The sequence below is a fragment of the Mastacembelus armatus genome, chromosome 23 (assembly GCF_900324485.2).
Source record: "Mastacembelus armatus chromosome 23, fMasArm1.2, whole genome shotgun sequence".
Lineage (NCBI taxonomy): Eukaryota > Metazoa > Chordata > Actinopteri > Synbranchiformes > Mastacembelidae > Mastacembelus > Mastacembelus armatus.
In genome coordinates this window covers 8,205,541-8,230,421 of record NC_046655.1, presented here as the reverse complement: position 1 = coordinate 8,230,421, position 24,881 = coordinate 8,205,541, and the positions used below count along the sequence as shown (strand labels likewise).

Sequence of the window (24,881 nt, the reverse complement as noted above, 5' to 3'; positions counted from 1 at the left end):
TTTGAAAATTGCATTTTTGGAAGAAAATTTAAACTTGAAGTGTTTTAAAGCGCTGTGTAACTTTTGGAATTAGAAATAAAATCTTTGACTTAGGACATTAGTGGACATTAGCCAGGGACAATAAACTTAAGAAGAAGAAGTTATATCAAGATTATCTGAGTCAGTTGATATTTCTGTATGTTTCCCTTATCCCATAAATATATTTGTGGGGACAGTGGGTGCTGTTGACCAAAACCTACATTAAATTTTATGACAAATGTCATTTTAGAAATGTTATGTTGTATATAAACTGAGGTCATGCAGGGACAGTATTCACCAGTTTCATAGTGAGCTGCAGTCTCTTCATAGCCATCATGTTTCTCTCTTATTTTATAAAAATCCGTCTCTAGACACCACTCTCTGGGGGTCTACAGTCACATCTGACTCAGTCTGGAGGACAAATTAGCCATTCACCACAGCAGCGACAAACAGCACTTTGCAAGGGCTAAACAGGAGACAAATCTCAGGCCATACTGTGGACAAACCCCCAGATATAAAGTCACACACTAGATTATGTTATTATTACTGTATATTTATATGACTTAATGTGCAATGAATGATTTCCTTCCTTGTAGAGCTGATGATACCAACTCATTGACAAGACACTGGGGAACCTTGTCGTTTAAAATAAAAATGGCTAAGCAGATAAATGCAAGTAAATGATCTACTCCCTTTATGATCAAATCTGATGAGCATTTAACATGGTTAACAGTAACTTAAAACAGTAATAAAATTTGGGTCAAACCTTTTCTGCAAAAACTGGTTACAATTTGCATCACAATTTTTAAAATGAGTAAAATTATAAATATTTAGCCTTTTGATTTATGTTTTAGGTTAAATGTAACCATTTTTTAGTTGGTTAGTTATGAATGAGCCCAAAGCTCCATCACGAAACCTGCACTATCATCCTGACATTTTTTCTTAGCGGCAACAAAACTGCAGAAAAATAAACTGGATACCAAACTGATTGTGTGCTTTTACAGAAGAAGCAAAAGAAGTGCATTTTTTGAGTTCACCAAATTGCTTTGGCTCAGGCTCTAAATGAAGATGAACAGAAGGAATTCACTGCTTAAGTTCGGACAAGACAGTTGCTGCTAGTATAACAAAGGTGCTCCTGGTTTCTTTTCATTAAAGTCCACAGGTAAAGACAAGTTTAAAAAAAAAAAAGCACAGCAGAGAGTGTATGCTCAGTGCTGAGCAAATGTCTGATTACTGCCTGCAGTGTCCTTTTTCAGGCTGAGTGGAGATTTTGCTGAATGACTGGCTGGAGCACAGATGCAGTCTCAGTAGATTCTTTTCCATTGTAAACAATAAAAACAACATAAATCATTGCCAAAGTGTTGGAATATAAAATTAACTTTACTTCCACAACAAACATCAGAAGGGACTCCCTAAAGATCACTTGCTATGCGCTTAATTATGTATCCACAAAATTTGTTTTTGGTTTAATTTCCTTGCCGACACAGGTGATTTGCCTGCAGGGCTGAAGTGTCAAGAGAGCAAATAATGCTTCTGTGTTATCAGCTTTTAGAGGTGGACCTTAACCTGGCAATAAAGATATATAATCATAAGCCTGACCTGATGGTGGCGCTAAATTAAAAAAAAAAAAAAATCATGGGTTCATCAGTCAGTTCGGCAACAAGACAATATCTGTACCAAACTGTATAGCAGTCCATCCAACAGTTATCAAAACATAAAAAAAAGTTAATATCAAGCTGCTAGTGGCAGATGGAGCTAAAAGGTTATAGGTTATGGGATTACCACACTCAGTAAGAGTGATCCTCTTCATCCAGTAGTTGAGTATGGACCAAAGTAGTGGAGCCAGTGCACATCATCACCATTACTAGAGACAGACTGTCAGGGGGTAAAAGAAAATCATTAAAAAAAACAAACAAACCCAAAAGTCTTAGATTTTGTCTTGGCAAAAGAGAGGAGTCAACACAGTTCAGCATTTCAATAATATAAACAGATGCATCTGGTAAAATTTTAACACTGAAGTGTGACAAAGTCTTATTCATGATACAAAATATATAAAAGGCACTAATTTGTCACATTTGAGCTCTTTTCAAACAATAGAAAAATATGTCAGACATCAAGTCATCAAGTGGCTTGGACAAAAAACAGATAGCTGCAATAAAGTTAAGTAGACTATACAAAACAAACATTCATCAACAGTGTCACTTTCCAACTTTACAAATAACACAACATCCACTTTGAATCATTTAATAAAAGCTTGAATATAAGACCATTTTACAGCAAGTGTTAAACTGTTTTGATGGGAAATCCACTTTATGATCCAGCTGCAGTGAGACTGACTAAACCCCCCAAACCCTTTAAAGGCATTTTTCAGACATTCAACATTTACCACAGTTTGGATCAGATACAAACAACAACAGCTGGTTTAGGGGCCAACTCACCAACAATATCATCTTCTTTCACTGGAGTTGCCAGAAACACTGTAACAAATATATAGATATAGATTTTCATATCTCAAACATTTATATAAATAGAAAAATGATTAAAGGTCTGGGCATTATGACAAAGTGCAAAAAAAAGGAACAGGGAAGATACAAAAAAAACAAAACAAAAAACTTAATACCTCCAAAATATTTAACAGCAAAGACAATGTATAACTGGTCTGAAATCTACATCCATGAGCTTTGCTGTAATTTTAGCTGCAAGAAACTTTCTTGAAAATTTCTCATTTCTGTTACTATAGACAGTAAGTCAGGGTGGCATTTTCAAAAACATCTTAGCGCTAACATTGTCATTCGAGAAGACACCGATTTGGAAAATCAAACTTTTCACCCAAACTATGATTTTTATCTGGTAAAATATCACCTATATATACTAGTGTATCTGTTGATCTTTCATAGTACTCTGAGTTTACTGACTTTAACTTGTGAAAGCACGGCAGGTGGCAACAGGATGCAAAACAGAAATGTGTGGAGAAAAAAAAAAAAAAAGTTAATATTGTAATTGTAGGCAAAGTAACTGTACACTACCAGTACCCCAGATAAACCATGTGTATCTACATGTAAAATAAAGACCACTAAGCCGGTATCACTAAACTCATCTAGAAGCTGTTAGATGATCTCACGCACTGATGAATAAAGTGTCATCATGGGAAGAACTTTTGAGTACTTGGAAAAAGCATAAGTCAAATACATTAGATTATGTACAATTCATCCATTATTAGTGCTTAGATGCTTTTGAGATGGGGAAAAAATGTTCAAAAGGTTATTTCCCCTGAAGCAGCTGGCAAGTACCAGGTGGATGCATCACTCACAGCTTTACGTCTATCAAGCAAACCTAAGTTACTTTACTTCTAACAGCAAAACCAGGTGAAAGTATTTTTTAGTCATTTTGAAACATTTCTTCTTGACATATTAGGGAATCAGAATAGATCTCCCAATTCACTAATGTAATTTTGAAGTTCTATCTGTTCAATCAGCACAACTTAAACCCAATCCTGTAGGTGTGTTTTTTGTACATATTTAAAAGATACTGAAGGCTCACAGGAATGGCTATGCTGCATTTTCAGCACAGTGAACTACCAGGCCACCAGGGTACCTGCTGCAGACACAAGTGAAAGCATTTTGACCTGGGTTTGACTTGACATAACACAACAACCAAGAACAATCACACTAATTGTGGACCAATCAGTCCTGGAAGATAAAGACCGTGTAAAAATATAGATTTTTGAACATTGGAAGAAATATGCAAGAAGGGTGGAACCACAGGTGAGCAGGAATGTGGGGCCCTTAGTATGAAAATACTAACCAAGGCCCAGTTTCACAAAACCAACCTTTGTTTATTAGTTTGTGTCTGGCACATGTGTAATGGGACACCTAGCTGTTACTTCATTACATAAACTACTTCACAATCACCATAATAAGTCAAGAATGTAATATTTTGATGTAGTATTTTTCCCCAGCTAGCAATATCCTGATCAGCACATGTGGATCAAGGCCAGACCATCTGCTGAAAGGAGAATCGCCACCCTGCTGGTGTCAGGATGGAACAACGGCCCATATTGACGCCACAGGTTGAGATCCCGGCCATGTCTTCTGTGAACAAATTTGTCTTTCATTATAGTTAGCATATTTGTAAATGGTAAAAAAAACACAGCTGAGGGTGAAGGTTCATTCTTGACCTTTGATATCATAATAAACCACGTTATCACATGATTGAAATACTTATGTGACGCGATAACACCTGAGCCATCTCCATGACAACTGAGTAACCGCCATCTGCTGTTGAAGGTTGCAAATCCATCCCACTTCCAGACTGCATAGTAATTTTAAACAGCTTTTGAGCGTGTAGTGTGTTCACACTAGAAGAGGGCCAAATTTAAGTACATATCAAAAATGTCAGCACAAACACAGAAAGAAAACCCCAAACTTTTTTTTTTTTTTTTTAAAAAGGGCAGTACACTACTCTCCCCAAATGCTACGCACAAAAAAACTGAGATGCTTATAGCAGCGATGAGAATACACATTTAAAATTTATTGTATGGAAAAACCACTTTGCTTTCTCTATGTGCGTTTCCAAAGTAGCAACAAGTGATTTTTCTCAGTCTATAGTTTTCTTTTCATTTCCTGTATAATGAAATTATTAATTAATAAGTTGGAAAAAATGGTTTAATATATTGCTGTGTCAATAGTATCTTCTGTATACAATTAGTATGTAGTATGGAGATGGGAAACAGCATGTGAGGTTGCTGAAAGTGCCACAAAAAACGCTTTGAGTGGATTTTAAGATTTCTTCTTTGTTAGATGACATAATTAGGTAGAATGAACTAGATTTAGTCATTTTAAAATTTGTTTTGTTTTTGTATTTTAAAAAAGTTTTTGAGGTTTTGAGAAACCAGGCAAATTTCATTAATATTATTAAACAGTAAGAACTGAGGGCAAAAATAATACCTCTTTTAACTCATACCTAAGAAAGGGGGGCAATTATTAATAAATACAAAAATAATAACAGATATGTACACATTTTCAACAACATGAACTATCATAATACTTTCAACATTGCTTCAAAATTCCATAGAAATAATTTTTGCTCAAAGTCTCTGTAGCTCAAACCTAAATGGTAATTTAGAAAACGATAAATTATTGTACAAAAAAAAAAAAAAAAAAAAAATCCAACACCATAGTAATAATTCCTTTTTGGATGCAAGTCCTGGTACACAGACAGACGTTTGTGTTTCTTGCAACATTTAAACCAGACTGAAGGGAAAAAACAAAACAGAACAAAACAATCTTCAAACAAAAATCGCATTTCTTCCTATAGTGACGTTACAATACATTGATGCAGTGTCCTCTGTCACACAGATGGTTCATCTTCCCTCATGTGAACACGCTTGTGTGGCACTGCTCTGGAGTCAGTGAAAAAGGAAGCAAAGGGAAACAAAGGCAGTTAAGTGCACTTTAAAACATGGGCATGCTGGGATGGATAGGGAGAGAGGCTGAGAAAGTAAAAGAGAAGTAGACAAAGCTGTTTGATAGACAAAGAAATTGGTGTTTAAATAAGAGAAAAAGCTGGATAAAACCCAACTAAAACGGTTGTTGTCTCTTCCATCTCTAAGGAAGAGGAAAAACTGAAGTTAAGGGGAAGAAGTGGAGAGGGGGGCAGTTGAGGTGTTATAGCTGAAGTCTGAGTCCTACAGCAGTCGTGTCAGTAGGTCCTTCAAACATCTAACTCCCAAAAACAATCACAAACCTCTTTCCTTTCACAGGAACCAGGAAAATGGTCTGAACAACCAGAAAAGAAAATATTGTCTCCTGAAAAATTGTACAGTGGCAGTATTATTAAGAATGCCTTGAAAACTGTGCGGCAAATTCCCTTTTCAGAGTAAATGTTTTCGAATTTCACTGTCTTGTTCTGAAAAGACCACGACCACAGTGATGCACGGCAGCTTTCGATAAAAACCATCCAGAATTAGGGATGGAGAACCGACGTAACTGCCAGCCCAGCTGTGGGCAAAGGCTCCAGAGCCCCAGTGTCACAGCACGTGAACTGAACTGTCACTTGGTAAATAGGGGCTGACATTGCAGAGAAGAAGCAGTTTGATTGGTGCCATCAGTGAAATAGTGGTGAGGTCAAAGGTCACAATCGGTGGTGGCCTGCACAGCTGCCCAACATTCTGTCCACGAAACAGGTTTCTGTCAGTGATGCAACTTGGCCTGCAGAGAGGACGACAGAGGCTTTTTAACTGACTTCCATTAGATTTTATTATTCCAAATTTTGTTTTTCCATCTATGAAGTGATTTTAACAGTTTTATCAATGATTTATAAAGCTTGAACTGCCTTTTCCACATGACCCATATATTTGCACAAAATATTCACATTAGGACTGTAACATCACTCAAACATACAAAAATATAATAGTTCATCTGCAATCATTTATTTAAAGTACAAATCCATAGTGTATAAACATAGTCAAGCTGGTGGACATCATTAAATGAGCTCTCTCTGATCTATTACTGCCATATCAGTAATAAAGCTATTGTTGTTCCCTCAGGGAATGTAAAAAAAAAAAAAAAGCCCTCTTGTACACCATAAACTGCCATCGATTGTAATTAGAGGTAAGGTGACTTTGTAAAATGCAGCTGCTTTCCAATAATAAGAGTCATCTGTGAACCTGCCATTTAAGACATATTATAGTATTATTTCATGGTGCCTTCTGGGATTCAAATTTCAGCAACAGAAAATGGACATCATTGAGAATGCCTGTTTATATAGCATGATATCTATTTGAATCTCGCTCGCTGAGAGTTTAAGACCATGGGTCTATAGGTATGCTAGAAACTCTGTCAGGTAGTAGACTGAGGTCTACTGTGAGCTAATGAGATTTACTTCTTATTTTGGCAGGTATTTATTTAAGTTTATGTTTAACCTGATGCTGGTGCTAGAGGAAAAGTCAGGAGGATGCACCCTAGGAGGACCACGAATATCTGAATGAATTACAATAACGATGCATCAGAGGATTTTTGAAGGATTTTAGTCCTTACACAGGGATGAACAACACTAAATTGAACTGACACTACAACCGACAGAACCACGTGGCTATCATTTCTCCCGCAATGTACAGTTACCTTGACATTTACCCACAGGAACAACTGCAATAACTGGAATAAATGCTCATTCTTGTCTTCGGAAATGGTTTGACCGGAAAGATTCCACTTATTAAATTGCCAGTCATATCTCATGGGCTTCTTTAGCAGAAAGAGCTGGCTCACTTCTCACTATCGTAACCCGTGTCCCTGTCAAAGGACCACCTGTTAGCACATTAGGTCACGTGTTGACAACTGAGCTATCTCCATGGTAACCAGGCAAACACCATCTGCTGATGAAGAATATTAGTTGAGTAAAAGCTCAGAGAAAACCCAGTTAGAGGATATTAAGATGTTTTTGTCAGGCTGAGAATCTCCTCCATGCCCTCATTGCTGCTACATCAATATTTCTAGATCCTTCCTTCAAGCAATGTCTGTGAGGGTGGTGCAAATTGGACAATTCAGAACTGAGCACATCACATTATATAAACATACCTAGTAGTAGATAATAAAGAGATCGATTGAATGTAACACCTACCGGTCTCGGGGACTCGGGCCCTGAAGACAGTATTCCCCCGTTATCACTCCCTTTCCCAAAGAGGCTCTCCAACCCGCCTGGCTTACTCAGCTTGCTGGCCTTCCCTCGGTATGAGCTGGGGCTCCTCCTCTTCCTCCCCTCTGCTCCTCCCCCGTAAGCCAGGGGCCCAGAGGGGGGAGCCAGGGGCTGATAGCGGGCTGAGGTTGGCTCCCTGCTGGGTGAGTAGGGTATACTGGTGGTGCCCAGATCGTGACTGGAGAGGAGTAGGGAGAGGAGGAAAATTGATATGTAAGAAGTTCCACTTCAACCTTCACTGCACAATTTAGAAGAGAAAAATCATCATGGCAGATTTTACAGTGCTGTGTATTTGTTGGAAAGCCAAACACCTGTCATCATTGGCAAACTGTCCTCTCTGTTTACACACCGTTCTACTTTTGATGAATCACCTTCTCATGGGTTCTTTACATACCAGTCCTCTTTAGAGAAAACACATTTAATAAGCCTTGCATTTGAGAACATTATATGAACATTATATGAACACAGTGTGCTACTGTAACCCTCCTGTACATCAGATATTCAAATTAATGAAGAGATGATCATCATTTCTTAAGAAAACAAACTTAAGAAAAAATGGTCACCTTCTGGAAAACAATGACTCATTAACAGCAACTTCATCCTGCTCAAGTTGGTAAAATAAATCCTGTTATTCAATCAAAGATTAAATAACACTAAACAAGGCTTCAAGATCTGGGGCTAATTGTTCTAGTGTTTAAACTTTAGAAGTCCCACAACGCACCTGTTATGTGAGTTGTGGCTCTGAGACCAATCAGATCGAGATAGCCAGTCATCTCCGCTGCGCCAAAGCCCGCTTCCCCCACGCTCAAGCCCCTTTTTTCTGGCTGTGGAGGCAACTGTCCCTCCTGAATCTTGTAATGTTGAATGGTAGCTGTTGCCATTCTTCTTGTGATTGTCCACAGTCAGAAACAAGGAAGAAGTAGTAGTAGTAGTAGTAGTAGTAGCAGTAGTAGAAGAAGTTAGGGATGAGGAAGAGTTTTTTCTCTTCTTAGATCCTACTGCAGAGTCCTGAAGGTCTTTGGATGTACGGCTGGCTTTATGTGTGCCATTACGGGCTTTACCCGTTGTGGTAATGGGGGCGAGGGGCTGCGGGGCGTCTCGGATGCTGAACACCCCACACGTGGACGCGGACTGAGGGAATGTGGCTGTGTAGGAGAGGGAGTTGGAGGGGGAGGTGAGGAGAGGAGAAGTGATGGAGGTGGGAGAGGGACTCTGCTGTGAAGTGACGGGGGAGGTACCAGAGGAGGAGAGGGAGAGGAGACTCTCTGCAGCCAGAGGCACTTTCCTGGAACACAGACGACAGAATCTTCCAATGAGAAGAATAACCAAGGAGGTTTCAATGCCATATAGATTCAGACTATTAAACCTTAACTACCAATCAATACAATCTGTTTTACAGAACAATGGTTTTCTTTCTTTACATAAATTGATGAAAGTAACATAATTTTCTCAAGTAAATCAGCATCTTTAACGTATCAGCGATTATTGCTCCTCCTATGATTTCATCAATTGAATCTTTTTCTTCTTATATTGAAATTAGCCTGTTTGATTTGTACGTGCATTCTTGTAATATCAAAACACAAAGGGGCACATCGTTACCATAGCCTTTATAGATGAGAGATAACTTTAATATATGTTGCGTGCATTTACACAACTGCTAGGTGAAGACTCAAAGAAAGTGTACGTTGATACATACTCACCTCCACATCTGTGCATTAAGGTGTTTCTCCACCATGCTCTGAAGCACCAACCTCATTCTGTCCCATCGCCTGTCGAACACATAGTGGCCCCGTCCCATGAGCCTGCTGCTGAATACACAAAACTGGAGAAAGAAGGAGGGGTGTGGAGGGAGGATGATGGAGACAGAAGGGAAGCACAGTGAGGCATGGAGAGAGATGAGATAAAGGAGGCGGGAAGGAGCAAAAGACAAAGTGGGAGAAGGGAAAAAGATGGGTTGATGAATGCAGGAGGAGACAGAGACAAAACATGGGTGAGGGTGAGTGTGAGTGGGAGAGAGGGAGGAAGTAAAAGGCGGGCAGAAACAAAGCAGGATGTGGAGTAAAAGAGGCATCAAATGACAGAAGAGAGAGAGATGAAAGGAACAGATGACGAAGAGAATTAACACTTATTTAAATTGATCCACCACAAGCAATCATTAGTTTAAACTGAAAACTTGTCTTTCCCCCATTTAGTACAGAGGGCAGGTGAAACTTGATTTCACTGGTTTAGTAATAACATAATGTACAATTAAATTAGACAGGAAACACAGTCATGTAGCCTTCCTGTTATCACATTTTGGGTCTTGAAAGCAGCTTTGTACTGCTTTCAAGTTCTGCCTTTCAGAGGTGATCAGTTTTGCTTGGAAGAAGTCTATTTCCTATAGATTTATTCAAACTACAGAAAACCATGAAATGAAATGAAACTATACTCGGATGCATTTGTTTTTTATACACAAAACTAACTATATGCTTTAATTATCTCATGGGCACTTGCCATTTTACAGAATGTATTTGACATTTTTTGCAAAAAATCTATTGGTTCTTTTCAAGTTGCGTGAAAACTTCTTGGTAACAACAAAACTCGTTCCCATTTTCAACCAAGAAACAGTCCAGTACATAACACTCTACAAAATGACAACTTCTTGCTATTGCACTTTTTGTTTTGTGTGCATTAAACAAACAAGATAGAGTGTGTTAATTATGGATGTTTAGAGCTTTTAAAAACACTGGACAGAGCCAGACTAGCTACTTCCCCTTCCCACAAAATCAGACTAACACACAGTCCTTACCAACAAAAATCACTCTTCTAAATAGCATATTAAAGCAGACCCTATGGGGTAAAGGTGAATATTGTGTGAATGTGTTTTTAATGTCCTGAGGTTATGGAGTATGAAAACGTCTGTTCGTGCACCCTTTTGTAGCCAAAGTATTTACCCCTAAAGGCTGTGGATGGTGATTGGAGCAGTGAAAGGCAGGTCTGTCAGAATCCTCTGGAGTCTCTGCGTCTCCAGAATCACTGGAAAGGTGACCACAATCTCCTGGAGCTGTAACCCAGCTGTGAGGAGATGACTCTGGGTTAGGGGCTGTGGCAGGGACTGGTGCTGGGGGCAGAGGACTGGAAGTGGAGGTGGTAGAACTACCTGGAACCCTGGAGTGGATATATGAGAAATATAGAGAGATGAATAAAAAAAAAACGAGTAGAGCATGCATAGATAGAGTGCATAAATAGAAAGAGGAAATGAGTTTTTCAAAACACTTTCGCAAGGGCAGACTTGGCATCATTTTACTGTTTCTCCTTTCTTGCACTCTTGTTTGCAGCATCCTCTGGTGGAAAAAATATGAATAGACAAGGATTCCCCTATGAATCTGTATCAGCTCAGTACAGTTTAACTCCAGTGAAGTGAAAAAGCATTAAAAGGCATATTTAAGTGAAAACAAATAAATAAATATAAATAATGCTTATTTCAATTTAAAAAGCAAGAAAAACTTTTATAAAGTGCTTCATCAAAACACTGAGCTTTGGATTAGATTTATATGTGGTTTGACATTTTCCACTCTGGTGAATGATTTAAATTCTGAAATGACAACTTGAACTCAGATTTTGTTTTTCAATGCTGTGCACCGGAATTTTTATTCATTTTGAATTAAACTACATTGCTTGGTATGAAAAGTGGAATCTATACCACATGAATTCAAAGAAGAAAAAACTGTCAGTTATTTAGTCAATGGCTTATGAGAGAGATTTTATGTATGTGCAGTTCATTCTCTGTGTGTGTGTAATGGCCCTGTCTTACCTGGGTATGTGCGCACTTGCCAGCCGCAGCTTCAGAGTGGACAGGGGTCGACCATTAGGGCAGTGAGGCTTGGTAGGACTCTCCTGTGGTGTGTTACCTTCCTTCCCTCCCTGTGCTCTCCCTCTGTCTTTCTCCTTCTCCTTTTCTCCCTCCTTCTCCTTTGCCCGCCCCTTGTGTTCAGCCAGGAGGATGTCAAAATGTTTCCTTCGGCCTGGAACGGCTCGGCGTTGGGTTAGAGAGTGAGTCTGTAATTAAAAACAGGCAAACAAGGTCCAAGTCAAATTCAAAAGTCCCCTTGTGTGTGTGTGTGTGTTAAAGAGATATTAGCGAGAGTTTGTTAATGAAAGTATTTATCTGTGAGGAATTCAGAGTGTAGCTCCAACATACTTTAACAAGGCTGATGATTGCTCTCACTGGGGGCTGGACCCTGGCTGTCTGATTTCAGGACAGTTTCCATAATCACTGCACCATGCTGCTGCCCACGTCACACCAGACTAACTCGGGTAAATATTGCCTTGTGCATGGTAAGCTTGTCTACCCTTCCAGCCACTAAACATTTGGTTTTCCAATAGTTTTTCACAAAGCGTGTGTCTGAGGTTGCTGAATTATGAGGTTAAGTAGGTAGTATGGCTTAAGGAAAGAAAAGTGTTTTAAAGATGATGTTGAGGCTCAAATGCGTTAAGGTCTGGAAACTAAGTGGATCCTATACTGTATTGTTATAAATATTCTGACTGCTGAATAAGAGAGCAGCATCTCACCAAGCTAAAGTAAAAACAGTACTTCATCTTTGTCCTCTTGAGCGATATCTACACTTACTGTCAGCACTCCCAGTGTGACATCATTATTTTACAACACACAGAGCTGCACAAAAAGATTTATGCTGATGGTTTTTTGACAGTTGCAGTTTGGGCTAAGAGTAAAAATCAAAATGCAAAAAGTAGCAACATTTCTTTTTTTCAAATGTTATGCATATATTAAAATATCTATGGTGATAAGTGGCCAAAGATAGTTCAATCTCAAATGATATTAATCACTACCTCATATACATAGTGGACTTTAAAATAAACACTGGCAAGTTGCTTGCATGGCTTGAAAATTAAATATATATATGCACATGAAATACAGGTAATTTAACACATCTTCATCTGCAAGACATCCTTTCAACCACTGTTTGTAATACTTATAACCATGCTGAGTCCTGTATATACACATATACACACACACAATATTGCACAGCCGGCACTGATGTGTGATGATGAATACTTTATGTCCCCACCAGGTGGGAGAAGTTTTCTCTTATTTCTCATATCCTGCAGTGTTTCTAACGTTACCCAGTGCTGGAAAATACCCAGTAGCAGTATGAGCTCATGTCTCAAATATTAAAGCTCTACTAAAACCTGAAATGACAGAAATCAATAAATAATTAGGACTTAAGATACATTATTGATTGTAACCTGTTGTAACTAAGTTCAGACACCATTTGACACCACAAAGCAGGCGATCAGACACAACTGTGTTCACAATCAAAGTTTTAATCTGCTCTCAATGACAACCTCTGAGTCATGCGCCAGGTTTAATTTACTACTGCCAGAATTGTCATCACTGGTGTGACTGGAGATCACAAGGATAATAGTTTCTGCAAGGATAGTGTGTTCTCTCCTGCATTCCCCGCCCTGTCAGGCACACTGAAGTCAATTCTTTTAAACATTAATAATGAATTAATTCCAGAAACTTTTCTTGTCTCCTGTATCTCCATGTTTCCGCCTTCTACTGTACCGGTGACCCTACGGACATATTTGAGCTAAACATCGGCTAAGCTTGGAGTAATTTCTGAGATTAACAGAGATGAAAGAAAGGCTTCTGTACTTAGACTGAATGTACTGCAGGTCCACCAAAAAAAAACAAAAAAAAAGAAAAAAAAAACAACAAAAAAAGTGACTATTGTAATATTTTAAAAATAAATTTAGTCAGCAATCTGTGGAGATACCAAGGCACTGATCCAGGTCTCATAGGGATTAGCATAATCATAAAATATCTGCTAAATCAAAGTTGAGCTAGAAAAATCTAAGACAGAGACAACACACTGATGCAGCTTTAATTACTTGATATCCAGTTTGAAGTGATTAGTAAAGCTTGCTAGAGGTAATTAAAGGGTAGTAAAATAAAGTATCACTACTGAAAGATGTTGTAGCCTCATTCAACATCTATAATTACCTCATCAATGGTAGAGCAGGCCCTCTAAGGCTTCAGCAGTGCTACCCAGCATTAACTAAGAAATGTTTGTCTAGTGCAGGCACATCACAGACAGGGAGGCAGACAGAGGCATAGCTGTGGTTGGAGTCCTTCTCTAGTGATCGTAATGCACCCTTCAATATTATTACTCTCATAAACAAACAAAGCCGTTTTCCTGGTCAGACAGCCTTTGATAGGAAGCAGGAAGATGGGTCAGAAACCATTACTGTCTCTCGAGAAATTACACAAGCGTGGAGCGTGTGAGTGATTGTGTGTCGGTGTGTGTATTACCTTGCAAGTCAGGGACCGCGTGCACGGTTGTTTAGTCTCTGGGTCCTGGACTCCACAGTGCTTGTTAGGATCAAACACTCTCCCTGTAAAACACGCACCCACACAGGCACACATTAGAGTGGCAGCCAAAGGCCTTAATTTGGTCATTTCTTTCTTCGCTCCTTCACATATCAAATCGCATTTGACAGGAATGGGATCATTACAGAACCATGAATGTGTTAATTTGTCATTTCTGAGACAGCTGGTCTTTCACTGATCTCTGTCTATTCACATATTGCTTTATTCATTTGATCATACAGCCAAGGCCATCATAGACTAATAGTACTATTCTGTGTGACATTATTAGCAATGCTTTCAGTATCAAACACAAACTGCACAGATCCCTCATGCTGTGACAAATCATTCTTGACAGGACATACTGGCAGCCTGACAAGAGTCACTAGTGACTGACAGCACAGGGAACTCCTGCTTTAATGAATACAATATGGAGAGAAAGGAATTATTGGATGGTGAAATACAACCCTCAACTGCGAAAGTTTGTAGCTGAGAAGTTGGATGGTGTCAATAAACAAGACAAAATGTCTTAGATCTGGGGAATGGCATCATGAAGAATAGCAAAGAAACAGGAGGGTTACTATAACAGTAAAACCAGCAAACATTTTTAAAGCTGCTTAAATCAGCATTTTTATATTAACAAAGGAACAAATGACTACATGTACCTGAAATGTGTCTTAACAATGTGAGCAAATGATGAGCATAGTCAAGCATTTAGCAGTTAAAGGTCCAAATATTTCCCTAAAGAGTTGGTGGAGGCTATATCAGAGCTAAAAAGAGTAAGACAGAAATTAAACGAGCATAAAACAATGAAATGACAACCACTTGAAGAAAACTTTGATCCCAATTGCACTTGTTTTAACTTTCAGTTTTGCTAACATTTTATTCAGGCATCACTTTGTCGATAAATGTCGTGACAAAAATGAACATAAAGAACATAACATTTTATTATGGTTATCTACAACAATTCTGTGTATTGTAACACTAAGTGCACTGTGGTAACCATGGAAAAACAGATCTGAACTAGAAAATAAGAGTGTCAAACATATTGCTAGTCTGGGCAATGAGTTATAACATTTACTTTTCTCTTTTGAATGTATGTTTTACATAATACAGCTAAGCCAGAAACTTATTAAAAACGTCTTCCTTGTGTTTGTTGCCACAATGGCCTTTATTGTAAAGCACTTAATATAGTTCCTGAATCACAGCATCTCATAAGTTAGTGAAGACAATGCTCTGACGTACAGAAATAACAACTAAGCTGTAAAACAAACTGAATTCTATTTTTGAATACATAAAAATGACTAAATGTAAATGTCAAATGTAACTTAAAGTCACAAAGGCCTTTCAGATCTAACCCTTGTAAGTTGTCTGTGTTATTACCAATGCAAAAAGGGACTTTTGTGGCCTATACAAACTAGCCAGTCAACGACAACCACCAGTCGGCAGCAGGTTTTCTTAAACAGTGTTACTGTCTGAGGGCTGTAATCATGTGCCGACCTTCACTGTAATCCTTGTAATCTTTCTGAGTTTGCAGTATGGGGCAGACACACACGCAATGTGAGACAACAATAAACTTGTACTTAGATATAAACAAACTGACGTGTTTACTCAAATTTCACACCAAAACCTAAAAAGGAAGTTAAGAAAAGAGAGCAAGAGTGTGAACACAGACTGAAAGTAGGCACTGATAAGAAAAAGGAAACCAAACAACGCAGAAAGCAGATCGACGATGAGTGGGAAACGAGATGGTGATGAACAGAGAGAGACAGCTAGAGAGAGCAGGGTAGATGGGAGTGTGTGAAAGAAAAAAAAAAATTAGGATGGCGTATGAGTGTGTGAGAGATGTGAGGAGGTCGAGGCAGGAGGTGGAGAGTGAGAGGATGAAAAAAATAGAGAAACACAGGAGGTGGGGAAAAAAAAATCTCTCAAGAAGACAAGCAGCTTTTTGGCAGCAGGAACTTGTGAATTAAAGGGTGTAAATCAGAGGCTCGGAGCACAGCGAGACAGCAAAAATGAAGAGAAAGAAGAGGGAAATGAGGAGGGGAAGGAGAAGATAAGCTGGATAGAGAGACGTGATCTTGAAGCATCCATGACGAATGATGTTTTCAACTCTCTCACTTAGAGATAACTACTAGGTTAATGTTAGTTTTTTAAAAAAAATGGAAAGAGTGACACAGAAAGCTGTGGTTGATGAGAGGAGAAACTGAGTAAGACAGAAAGTGAGAAATGTAAAGAGACAAGTGAGAAGCATACAGAAAACAAGACAGAGAAAGCCATTAACAACTACAGGGAGATCTCCATCCCTGTCCAAGACACACACACAATCACACCCCACCACTGTCCTGTTTGCAGCCAAACTTTCAGGCTGGCGGTTTTCCAAAAGATACTGGAATAAGACACTGAGTGTTCGAGCTTGTGAGAGTGCCTTAACAAAGGAATTCTTACATAAAGCTTAGGAAAGAAATTTAAAGCGCAAGAGCAGAAATGTTTAATTGCTCCAGCACAGGAATGTGAATAGACTAAAAATTATAATTATCTGTTGTGTGACCTAAAAGAAGATGGCTTGAGGTCCTAAATTAGGCATGAAATATATACTTTAAGAAACTGTTGGGAAAGTCAGACAGCCCAGCATGGCAAAAAGAGGCCATGCAACATCAGTGTTTTGAAAATGGTTTGGATTTATAAATCTGGATAAAAAGCAGAGTGATGTCTTTTGCTAAACAAGCAGGAGACCTGTGTCAGTGAGGATGGAAAACACATCTGAAAAGGTGACATTACCATCCTAGTACACAGAAAGACAGTGTGCACTCCCAGGCTGACAACACAAGCACTAGCTTCCAAACAAGCTTCTTGTGGTAACATTATTTCAAACCCCAGCAGCAGTTGCTCTTGTCTGTTTATTCAGTCAGTACCTGATATAATAACAGCTCATTAAAAGCGCTTATACAGCACTTATAATTTCTGATTTTACAGCAAAAGCATAACACAGCAATAACACTTAAACACAAACAAACACACACAAAACAGAGCTTCCTCAGCTTTATTCAGGAGAAAACAAAAAGAGCAGCTTTACACACTACCTACACTACTGCCATGAGGTCTAGCCACACAACAGAGCATTATGAGCCTAACAAGCAGAAATGCTCCACCATGTTATACTGAGATCAAATTTTTGCCCATAATTGCCGAGCCCTATTCAGGACATCTTCACTGACACTCAACTGCTCCCATTAGTTAGCTTGGAGTGGGTACACTGTGAAGCTCTAAAAAGTAGATGAATTGCACAGAAAAACATGCACACAGAAAGACTTTACCTGCATTGGAAAAAAAAAGAAAAACTGCCAGAATTACTGAGAACTAACCTGAGAGTCTTTTGTGCGACCTGGAGGAAGTTTTAGTCCCATTCTGGTGCTTTTTCTCCAAAGGCGATGACGATGAGGGCAGAGCGCCACATCGGTGAGAAGGCGAAGGTAAGGGGGATGGTTTCCTGTCCAGTGGGGAGGGTGAAGGGGTAGACGACGGCCGTCTGTCCAGTGGAGATCGCGCAGAACTTGGCCGCGTGTCCAGAGAGGATGGAGGTGTGGTGGAGCGTGGTGTGGACGGCCCACTGATGCTGCGACCATTCGTGAGCTTTTCACTGGAGCGTTGGGAGGCTGGGGGAGTGAGAGATGGAGGTTTGAGAGAGGATGGGGACGGGGAGGAGAAGGAGGAGGTGAGGCGCACATGTGATGCCGAGTCAGCTCGGCTAAGGCAGGGCATCTTCTCCAGGCTTACAACTGGAAGCGACACACTGCGGAGATGGAGGGAGGAGAGAAGAGATAGTCTTTTAAATGTATATAGATGTTTGGGGAGCATTTAAGCAGATCATATTAAAGTGTTTTATGGATGTTTAAAAGGTGTTATATGTTATGTTCCCACCACGTCTTGCTCCGTGCCCCTTTTGGTGGATAGACTGCAAGTGGAGCCTTGCTAAAGCGGGAGTGAGGATAATCTTTAGGGACCCTAAAGGCCAGCGTGTCCCCAGGACTGGGAGCCACAGCAGGGGCCACTGCAGGTGCTTTGGACTTCATGGGGATGAGGGGGCTCCTGGAAGGGACGGGGGAGTTGTGACGCTTCTCTGAAACAGAGCAAGACAAAAGCAGCAACATAGATGGGTGTCAGCTCACACAGACGCATGATGCAAACAAAAGTACACACTCAACAGATCAAGACACACTCAACTAATACTAAGATTATGCACTGCCTGTAGGTATTATATTATTTATATATGGGTACTTTTTTGGCTATACTTTGCACCTGAGTTTAGTACTGTAAGTAGTTTAGTGTGGTATTTAATTCAATTTGTATTTTTGTTTTTTTTTTAATTTATCCTGCTTAGGTACCAGATGGCTGTGTTGTGCGACACAGGAGAGAGCAAATCTGGGCCAGAACCTTTTTTTTTTTTTTTTAAGAGAAAGTAATTATTTACAAATCAACTGAGTATACTTTTCTCTAATTAGCAGTTTCCTTGACACCATCTGAAATGTCCTGGTGTGATAAACTCCACCAATCTGTTACTATGTGAAGTTCAAACAAGAGCCAGCAGTTATAAATACCTTTTTGACCCAGATCTGATAAGAATAGTAAAGGATGCTGAGACAGAAGAAATCATACAGAAGAATAAATCACAAGGCTATGTGGAGAAAGCAGGACAGAAGAGGAGCTCACACTTACGGTTTTTGCTATGCATGTCTCTGTGGGAGCAGGGTTGGAAGGGAATGGGAGGGATGTGGTCCAGGACTGTCTGTCTGTCTCTCTTTGTCTCACAGGGAAACTACACCCCAGCTACCTGATTGGAAACAGAGGGATGAACATGTCATAAACAGTGAGAAACGAGGTGGGGAAAACACTGCACACATGGTAGGACAGTATCTTGGACTGCTAATAACAGAGTATACAAAAAAGTTGTGATGTCATGTTATGGCCCCACTTCAAAACAAAGAATGTAGCTCTTAAGCTCGTCTTTTCCTAACCCGCTGCTTCAAAGGTAAACTGCCAGCTGGCAGAAAAGTTGGTGAAAAACAACGATTAATTTTGGAATGACACTTGCCATTGTGGTTAGCTGAATTTCATGTCTTCAAGATGCAAATCTAAATCTGCAGGAAGTGATTAAATGAAGAAATATACAGTACCCATAAGAGAGAGGCTCAGGTAAATCAACAGACTGCAACAATTTTGAAATTACAGTGTAAATTATGTCTGTGATAAAAACTGCTTTACCTTCTAAAAATTGCAAGCTTTACTTTGACAGCAGGTTAAGTGCAGCTGTTGTACAGTCGGAAGAGAGTCAATATTATTCAAACTGGCTGTTGCACATAAATATGCATGTATGCGCATTCATCAAGAATCAAAACTATACATGTACACAACTGCATATATGTGCATTTTGTACATAACCACAACACAATTCTAATAGCAACTCAGGTGCCCATAGATATCTGCCTTGAAATACTTCACAGTGTGATATGTGCAAGTCAAGGTCAAGTTAAAATAACTTCATAATACACACACAACCATACACATAACCACACAGAAATCCAAATTTGGTGATGTTAAAGCGCTGCACAAGATCAATAATATTAGAATGGACGTCACAAGTGTGAAACAAACTATTAATGAAGACAGTAGTGATGCCATGCTTTACTTTGAAAACAGTTCAGTAGGTGTGTGCGTGTGACAATGCTGTACAGTCCTTCCAATGAATTTTGCACACATGAAGCCACAGGACCGAGCACACAGACTGACCAACACTGCGTGTTTGCTCAGAGTGTTATGAGTGCAAATTAAAGTGTGCTGCAGGTCACCGAAAACGAGTGTGTGTACTATGTGTGTGCAAAGTTTGCCTTGAAAAGATTAACCGCTGAATGCTAAAGTGTATACTGCAAGTGTAATGTGTTTTTGTCCAATGTACATATGCTTTGTGTTCATAGCAGTGTGAGCACATCTAAGTCTGCATTATGTGTATATAAGAATAATTTTAAGAGCATAATCTTTGTGTGTGTGTGTGTGTGTGTGTGTGTGTGTGTGTACAGCAAGTGTGTAAATAGGCCAGAGGAAGGAGAGGAGCAGGGAGGCAGCTGTATTCAGAGTAGTAGGATCAAAGTCCAGAGCCACATTCACAGGTATACAGCTACAACTGTACAAAATTCACACAATGAATCACACATTATTTCACACATTAGACATGTTCAATTTTATCAACTCAACTGTACAAGCCAATAAAGACGTGCTATAGAACCGACTGAGAAAGCTGTGCATGTGTGCCCAGTTTCTGTATGTGCACAGTGGGTGCTTTATGTTTTGATCGCAGCATTATTCTAGGCTGGAATAAGGTGAATAATAAATCTGAAGAAATATCATTTCAGATGTGCCCTTGTAGTTATTCAGCCAAGCCAAGTACACCTCATACTCCAACTCAACCTTTTTTTGTTGTTGTTGTTTTGGGGTATTCCGGTTCCTTTTCATTTTTTATTTAAAACAAGAGAAAATTCTTGAATATCATTAAAAAAAAAAAAAAAAAAAGTGTGTTTTGAACCAGAATTCATACAGTGAGGAGGGAACCAGCTAGGAGCTAACCATACTGATTTACAATATATGGACAAATGCCCAGGCAAGGTCACTAAGCCACTTGACCACAAGGGCACCCTCACTATGTTCTCCTGCCTGCCTGTCGTTATGGCAATACAGAGAGCCCAGCCTGCAGCTGATTGGCTGCTGACTCATCCTGTGGGTGGAGCCGGTGCATGATGAGGAAGCAGAGGCTCTCCGAGCTCAACTGGGTTTGTTTACATTGTGAGAGAAGCAGGGGAGTCATTTAGTTTTTCAGAGTCAATCGCAGCTATATTTGATGTTTTAAAAAGAGGGAATTCAAAAAGCAAGGGCATTCTGATAGTATTGGGATTATATATAAAGACAGCATGACAGACTATGATACATATGTTTTAAGCTCAGTCACTGTCCTATATGTATACAGTCTTCAAAAATTTCTAAGAAAACTAGAGCCTTATGTTCTTGAAATATCACATCTGCTGAGCAGGGTCTGTTTTTGGACCTGAGAAGAGTTGCAAACAACTTGCACATTGCTTTTTAAAACACCACACACTTAAGAAAGCATAAAGAAAAGGAAGATAGATAGTAGCTGCCGGCATTTTGAGTGGCTTGAGCCTTTGAGAATGGTTCACACACAGCCAAGCCACAACAACAAGACCACAACAGTGGCGACATGAGCAGCATCTCTAGTAAACAAAACTGAGTGGAACTTTTGTGGTTAAAGGCAAACCCTCCCAAGAAGAGCCGAACTTCATGTGAAATGTACAAGTGCAAACACAACAACAAACTCTGACATGAAAGCACAGAGCAGTCGAAACACTTGTTAATTTAGGAGTGAAATTAACCCGACAGGAAACTGTGGACTGTTTTCAACCTGCTTCAGAGGTCAATGAATCCAGAGAAAAGCTGGCCAGCAAGTAGAGAGAGGCAGCAACAATATGACCCTTTTCATTCACAAGCCACTGGTGTCCAGCAGAGGTTAGTAGAGACTGGTGGACCAGGTGGACAGCGGAAATCATTGAGAACTGTAATAAATACACAAAAATATCTGAAAACACTACTTAGAGCAGATTTATCTAAACAGAGAGCTTGACAAGCATACAGTAAGACATAAAAATGAAATCTGTTGTAAACACTCTAGCTTGGCCATAAGAAAAGTGCCAACAAATCAAATGCTCTGCAAAATAAACTCAGAAATTATACTCCATATAGAAGTCTTAAATATGAGAAAAGGTGTCTATCACTATCACTTTCACAGATTGATTAGGATAGTGGTCAAAATGTGCATCCTCACTGAGAAAATGCCTTCAATAACACCCTGGTCTCTCCATAATAATGTTCACTCATAAGCTGTACAAACAATTCTTTGTACATTTTTCTTTACAAGCTCTTTGCAGAGAGCCTTGTACTAATACTGCTAGCATGAGGGATTTATGTCAAATCCCCTGGGGTCAATTTTGCTTAAAAAAAAAAAAAAAAAAAGCATACTTGCCTTACTCTAAGTAGATTTATATACACATATCTACCTAATGCAGCAAGTCTCTGATGTCTTAAATACAGTATATCTTAATCTTTTTGAACAGTAGCTCTGGTGTATATTAAACATGTATCCTGCACACATTCTAGCTCTAAGTTTTTACCACTTCTACTCACACAGCAAAGCTCAGCAGCAAACTGGGCGTGTATAACTAGGAGCCACTGACCCCTGAGGCAAGCAGCCCCCTCCCCCTCTGTGTGCGTGTGTCTTGCTGCGAGCATGTGCATGCATGCACTTCTCTGTATGTGAAGCTGCATTCACAGGTCAAGCATGAAAGCAGATCCCATGATGGATGCATGCTTCGTGCATGCATCCATCATGGGATCGAAGACAAGGCCACTACAATGAATAAAACTGATACTTAGGGTCGCAACGCTTAAAGCAGAAACCTCCCAACGAGGAACAAAGCTGCTGTACCTGAGGATACGACAGTGACATGATGAGAATGTGCAGCAGTGGAAGAAATGCATAAAACATCACAAAAATATCTTGACAGGAGCAGTTCCTAGAGGCAATCCACTCAGCAGAGGTCAGGAGGAGTTTTTTCATGTCATGACACAGAGGAGTTGGATATATAATGCTTCAACTCTAAGAATGAAGTCAATGCATCAACTATACTAGCTGAATAGTGACTTCTAGGTCCCTGCACTACTGTAAAACTGATTATAAACATAAAACTATGTGATGAAACAAGATGAAAACACACAACTTTTCATCTTGACAGCATGTGACTTGGCCTGCTGGTCCAGTACGCCTGCTTGTTATCATACTGTAGCCTGAGGATCGTTTTGTTTTATGGAGACCTCTCAGGAGATTCCCACTCCTGACTGTGTGTGTGCATGTGCATGAGTGTGTTTTAGACCTGTTGTTACCCAACTGTGTGCATGTCAGCAAACAGAAATGCTGCCAACAAGAGGGGGAGGTGGGGTGCTGGGGACAGGAGCAGGGACAAAACAACAGCGGCTGCCAGAAGTGTGTGTGGGGTGGTGAGTGTGTACTTCTCACAATACCACTGACCTCTTTTCGCTGAGAAACAGAAAGTGAGAATGTGTATGCAACCAACTCTTCTGGCCTCTCTCTTCTGAGAGAGCAGAGTGTGGGTCTGTCTGTATGTGCGTTCATTAAGCGTGACCATGTGTCCCCCCCCCGTGCTAAAACAGACGGCCCAAGCTAGTGCACGTGCTGCCAACAGGAGGAAGCAGCAGCTCGCAGGCAGATGCGAGCGCGCTCAGTGGCTCCACGATCAAAATCAAAAACAAACAAGAGGTAGATGGACAGGGTAGGGGACCAATGAGAGCTGACTTTAACCGTGCAGCCATTACAGCCACAAATACTCCTTCGATAATGTTAATTGATTTTTTAATACGTTGACAGATCATTATGTTTTCGCAGATAATAAATATCACATATTAACATGAATTGACTGTAAGCCTATATGTGTAGAGAGCATATACAGCTAACCTATTAACCTTTTTTTTTTTTTTTTTAAAATCAATCCACCAGCTTGTGAAATCTTCAATGCCTTCAAAACACGAGCTACTTAAAAAAGACAATTTGCCTATATTCAAAGTGGTGCAGCATTTTCTCAATAGCAGAGGTAGCTACTACATTTTCATATTTACCTTTGCCTTTCATAGACGAAAAGGTGTTTGCACATTTCTTCACCTGATCAGTTTCTCAGGAAATTATGTCAATTAGTGTTTTAGGCATAACTGTGTAGTGTTTGTTTATGTGGACAATGTGTTGTAGAGCGGTTCTGTTTAAAGTGCCCTGTAGGGATAAATAGAACCTACTGAAGTTATGTGAATGGTTGCGTGTATGTGTGTGTGTGCATGAACATGTTTGTTCACTGCCTCTGTGTGACGACTGGATATACGCAGAGGTGTGTGTGTTCATTTAGTGAAGTGTTTGGTTTGCTCTGAGTTTTTTTACGTCCTGAGGAGTTGCTGTGTGTGTGTGTGTGTGTGTGTGTGTGTGTGTATCTTACCATAGTGTGTGAGGATGTCCTGAGGAGTGACCACCTTATTGCAGACATGGCAGACGACCAGATAAAAATCCTCCAGTGCTGGAAACTGATTGTAGAGGAGCATCTCTGAAACAGAAATCAAAGAGAAGAAGCCAAAATTTAGAAATCAAGATAAATCAGACCGAGGAAATAATATTCTGTGGAAGAGAGACAGGGCCACAACGATCATTGTCAACTATAAACATTGCATCATTTTGCTGAATTTGGGATCGTGGTCAATTTGGCTGCAACACTGCCACTGTTGATGCATGCCAACACAATAAGTTATGCAAGAAGCAAGTAACACAACTTTCCTGATAACAGCACAAAGTAATTCTAAGCTTTCAAACTCATAAAACTATATTAACTACATGAAATATGGAAAAAATGTGAATCACCGAACACAGCTTATAGTTCCATACATGGAAACGCACTATTCGGTGCTTTAAAGAGGTAACACTTCACATTCCCCCCACACAATCACCTCTAACTATATATTTACATGTAATTAACTGATTAATTATTCAGTTTATGAAGTCAGAAATAATGGCTATTCAAGTTTCCTACAGCCCAAAATAAAAGCATAAAAAGTCAACTTATTGCATACCAGATTTAATTCTGGTATGTTTATAATTTATGGAATAATTGTTCCAATAATAAATAAGTAT

General features: G+C 39.6%; 1 protein-coding gene across 2 annotated transcripts in view; it reads right to left on the bottom strand.

Annotated features, from left to right (window-relative positions):
- Window positions 1-2,246: 2,246 nt before the first annotated feature.
- The window catches only part of atxn7l1 (ataxin 7-like 1), a 28,006-nt gene continuing 5,371 nt past the window's right edge, over window positions 2,247-24,881 (bottom strand). For both annotated transcript variants that reach the window (XM_026326749.1, XM_026326750.1), the window contains 11 exons: window positions 24,196-24,300; window positions 18,797-18,911; window positions 18,002-18,200; window positions 17,446-17,873; window positions 14,027-14,109; window positions 11,504-11,748; window positions 10,644-10,857; window positions 9,411-9,532; window positions 8,432-8,995; window positions 7,636-7,888; window positions 2,247-6,227 (listed from right to left, as the gene is read on the bottom strand). In XM_026326749.1, the coding sequence (XP_026182534.1) occupies window positions 6,210-6,227; window positions 7,636-7,888; window positions 8,432-8,995; window positions 9,411-9,532; window positions 10,644-10,857; window positions 11,504-11,748; window positions 14,027-14,109; window positions 17,446-17,873; window positions 18,002-18,200; window positions 18,797-18,812 (2,142 nt within the window). In that variant the 5' untranslated portion in view covers window positions 18,813-18,911; window positions 24,196-24,300 and the 3' untranslated portion in view covers window positions 2,247-6,209. The remainder of the gene's footprint in view (window positions 6,228-7,635; window positions 7,889-8,431; window positions 8,996-9,410; window positions 9,533-10,643; window positions 10,858-11,503; window positions 11,749-14,026; window positions 14,110-17,445; window positions 17,874-18,001; window positions 18,201-18,796; window positions 18,912-24,195; window positions 24,301-24,881) is intronic.